Source organism: Arachis duranensis, chromosome 5 (genome assembly GCF_000817695.3).
Source record: "Arachis duranensis cultivar V14167 chromosome 5, aradu.V14167.gnm2.J7QH, whole genome shotgun sequence".
Classification (NCBI taxonomy): domain Eukaryota; kingdom Viridiplantae; phylum Streptophyta; class Magnoliopsida; order Fabales; family Fabaceae; genus Arachis; species Arachis duranensis.
The window spans coordinates 69,851,575-69,856,118 of record NC_029776.3 but is presented as its reverse complement, the minus strand read 5'-3'; the positions used below and the strand labels follow the sequence as shown (position 1 = coordinate 69,856,118).

Here is a 4,544-nt window from a genome sequence, read left to right as displayed (position 1 = left end):
GTCGCAACATCGACGCGTGCGCGCACTATGCGCGCTCGCGCAGGTGGGCAGGGGCAAGAAGGTCGCGCGCGCGCCAGGTGCGCGCACGCATGAAAGTGGTTGTGCCACTAGCACAATGTTGGCCCAAGAGTTGCGCAATTCTCTGGACTTTGTACTAAAAGTTGGCTACAGGAGTGGTGGCGCATCGACGCACTGGTGAGCAGATTGGCTCGCGGGCGGCAGGTGTGTGTGCGCGGCAGTGGTGTTGTGCCTCTGGCTCAAGGCGAGCCTAGGTATGGAGCAACTCTATGGAAAATGAACCAGAGGTGCAGCAGGGCAATTGACGCGGACACGGCATGTGCGCTCGCGCATCGATTCGCGAGGTGGCAGTTGGGTGCGTGCGCGCCAGGTGCGCGCACGCGCAAAAGGGGTTGGGCGCGGGGCATGAAGCTAGCTCAATGTTTTCCTAACACTCTGGAATTTAGCGCAGATGCTGCATCCACCGATGGGCGTGCACGCGCACAGCGCGCGGGCGTGCCACACCTCCCTTTTCTTTTTTTTTCCATGAAAATGAAGAATGCACATCTTATCACAAATTCAGCAAGTAGCTAGCCAAGGGCCAAAAAAAACACCTAAAACTTCATGTAAGACCTAGAAATGGGGTGTTTTCTACCATTCATGTAATCCATAGTGCAAACTTCTATGAACAATAAAATCAAGTCTAGCTAAACAAGTTAATGACTAAGCAATCACAAATCAAAGAAGAGTCCAATGGCTATATATAAAGAGGCCCAAAAGATAGATCTCACCATGGTGGGGTGTCTCCCACCTAGCACTTTTGTTTAACGTCCTTAAGTTGGACTTCCACTAGCTTAATGCTCTTTGTCAAGAGGTATATCTTCCAAAAGGAATACCTCAATCTCCTTGTTGCTCTTGTTTTGCTCACCATGATACAATTTGAGACGGTGGCCATTTACCTTGAAAATGTCCGGACTTGAGGGATGGCGCAAATGGTAAACTCCATAAGGTTCTGCTTTCTCTATTTGATAGGGTCCCTCCCATCTCGATCTTAGCTTTCTGGGCAACAATCTCAACCTTGAGTTGTAAAGGAGGACTAGTTCACCGGGCCTAAATTCCCTTCTCCTAATGTTCTTATCATGGATGGCTTTCATCTTCTCTTTGTAAAGCCTAGAGTTGTCATAGGCCTCTAATCTCAAACATTCTAATTCCACCAATTGAAGCTTTCTCTCAACTCCGGCCCCACCCAAACTTAGATTGCATTCCTTGATGGCCCAATATGCTTTGTGTTCAATTTTTACCGGTAAGTGGCAAGCTTTACCATACACCAACCGAAAGGGACTCATGCCAATCGGCGTCTTGTATGCCGTTCGGTATGCCCAAAGTGCGTTAGTAAGCTTGGCACGCCAATCTTTTCTACTAGGCTTCACAATCCTTTCCAATACATGCTTGATTTCCTGATTGGAAACCTCGGCTTGGCCATTCGTTCGGAGGTGATAGGCCATGGTAACTTTATGTATGATGCCGTATTTCTTCATGAGCCCTTCCATTCTTTTGTTGTAAAAGTGTGAACCTTGGTCACTCACGATTGCTTGCGGTGACCCAAAGTGACAAATTATATTATTCCTCACAAAAGAGAGAACTACATTAGCATCGTCCGTCCGGGTGGGTATCGCTTCCACCCATTTGGACACATAATCGACGGCTAGTAGAATGTAGAGAAAACCATTAGAATTTGGGAATGGCCCCATAAATTCGATACCCCACACATCAAAGATTTCACAAAATAGCATGTTTTGTTGGGGGTTTCATCCTTCTTAGAGATATTACCAAATCTAAGGCATTGAGAACAAGATTTGCAATAAAGAAAAGAGTCTTTAAGAAGGGTTGGTCACGAAAATCGACAATCAAGGATCTTTCTTGTCATCTTTTGAGGTCCATAATGTCCACCTCCCTCGGAGGAATGGCAAGCGTCCAAGATTGCTTGGAATTCGGTTTGGGGAATGCACCTTTGGACTACTTGGTCCGCTCCACATCTCCAAAGGTAGGGATCATCCCATACATAGTATTTGGATTCGCCTTTTAGCTTATCCTTTTGATGTTTGGAGAGGTTAGGAGAAAAGGTGTGGGAAACCAAGTAGTTTGCTATTGGAGCATACCAAGGAATAACTTCCGAGATTGAGTGCAAGCCCTCAAGGAGAAAAGAATCATTGATAGGAGCGACATCGCCGTTGGTGTGTTCAAGGCGACTTAAGTGATCCGCCACTAGGTTTTGCGAACCAATCCTATCTTTGATTTTCAAATCAAATTTTGCAACAATAAAATCCATCTAATCAATCTCGGTTTGGATTCCTTCTTAGCCAACAAATATTTTAACGCTGCATGATCCGAGTACACTACTACCTTAAAACCAATAAGATAGGCTCAGAATTTATCCAAAGCAAAAACAATAGCCAAGAGTTCTTTCTCAGTAGTAGTGTAGTTAGATTGGGCCCTATTCATACCCTGGGTCGAGCTCTCCGACCCGGGATGTTCTACAGACAAAGCGACCGACCTCTTTAAGGTCAGGAGGACCCGACCTCTTCTCAAAGAGGTCGGCTAAATCACAGGAAGGCTCAATAGAGGGCCCAAACGGAGGAACACGCCCCAAATCCCAAGGCAGCCCAAGCCTATAGAGAGAAGGGTGATTCCCTTGAAGATAAGATGACCTCAATTAAAGATAAGATAAATATAAGATAAGATAACTAACTTATCTTATCTAAGAATGTCATTCTATGCCATTATAAATACACTGGAGCACCCAGGTATAACTCATACTCTGATTCTACTCAATACCTGCTTAATACCCTTGCTAACTTAAGCATCGGAGTCCCTTGCAGGTACCCACCACCCTCCAGGAATGAAGGAATCAGCATCACCACCAAGTCCAACAAGTCGGACACAAACCATTCCAACCAGTACAGAAGATCTCGTCCGAGATCAACCTACAGTTTCAAGTAACCCTCGAAACATTGGCGCTGTTACCGGGGACCCTAGAAGTCATCCCATTACCATGGTGGACGACCATGACAACGACCACACTTCAAATCTAGAAGAAAGAACGCCGCACAAAAACGCGGGCACAATACCAAAGGATACTCCCCAAGTCAATAATAAAACTCCCCAGACGAGGGAGCCTTGGAGGTATTCCAAAATTGGCTAAAACAACATGAGGAAGACGCCTTGCGACAACGAGAGGCCGAAAAGGATCTACAAAGAGAAATAAGGCGACGCCGGAAAATGGAAACAAAACTCCTGAAACTTGAAGCTGATGTCAAGACAAAAGCCAGCCGATCCGGTCTCAAAAATAATGTACGAAAGGAGCAAGACCCATTCACCAAAGAAATCATGAAGACAAAAATCCCAAAGGACTTTAAACTCCCAGATATTACCTTATACGACGGCACTACGGAGCCTAGCCATCATCTCAGCAACTTCAGAAGCAGAATGTACCTCACCGATGCCTCAAATGCAGTTCGTTGCAAAGCCTTTCCAACTACTTAATGCATGAAAACTTGTCTCTCAACAAATTTCCCTTCGGCAAGTATACCGAATTGTCGTCAAGTAATAACTCACAAAAGAGTGAGGTCGAATCCCACAGAGATTAACGGTTTAAGCAATCAATGGTTAATTGATTATCCTAGTTAGATGAATCATATTAGAGTAATAAGTAACAAGGAAATGTAAATGGCATAAAAGTAAAGAAAGCAATAAAGTGCAGAAAAGTAAAATGGCAAGAAAAGTAAATGTAAGAACTAAAAATAAAATGAACATTGGGATCAAGAGATATTGCAATCCTCCGGATCAAGTTCATTCTCATCTCTTCCTCAATCAATGTATTCATTGATCTCCTTGGAAATCTTAAGTGATTGGATCCCAATTCCTTGGCAATCCAATCTCTCTAAGCTTGAACAATTTTCCAATTCCTTGATTTAATTGCTCATGGGAAGAGATGAAGTTTGGTCACTGATTATACCACACACATTCATAGATCAAAGTATTGGTAGGATTAAATGTCACAATATCCATCCAACCTCTAACCTAATCCAATGTGAGAGAGCATTTCTAGCATGATTTTCTCATTCCTCTTCCAAGGTTCCGAGGAAATCCAAGTATGAGCAATTTCTCTTCCAAGACAATTACCCAATTGGATGAAGATCAAAAACTCTCTAGTAAAATCAAGAGAAAAGAAAGAAGAAGAAGAATAAGAACTACAATTGATCCATTGAATCACAATAGAGCTCTCTAACCCAATGAAAAGAGTTAGTTGATCATTGCTCTACCAAAATAGAAAAGAAAGAAAGTGTAGAAAAGTAAAGATGAAGATTAAAACTAACATTGAAACTTCCAAATTCATAAATGAAAAGTACAAAGAAAAGAAAGAGAAGGAAAAATGTGTGAGGGGAGGGAGTCTGAAGACCCCTCTTCAATCCTCAATCTCCCAGCCTCCCTTGAATGTACAAACTAAGATCTTTATATAGGCTCTGCTAAATTACAAAATGAAATTA

At 43.2% G+C, this 4,544-nt stretch overlaps 1 protein-coding gene across 1 annotated transcript; it reads right to left on the bottom strand.

Moving 5' to 3' along the window:
* Positions 1-851: 851 nt before the first annotated feature.
* LOC107488962 (uncharacterized) lies at positions 852-1,748 on the bottom strand. Its single transcript, XM_016109748.1, has one exon. It carries the CDS (start codon positions 1,746-1,748, stop codon positions 852-854), a length of 897 nt encoding a protein of 298 aa, XP_015965234.1.
* Positions 1,749-4,544: the final 2,796 nt, after the last annotated feature.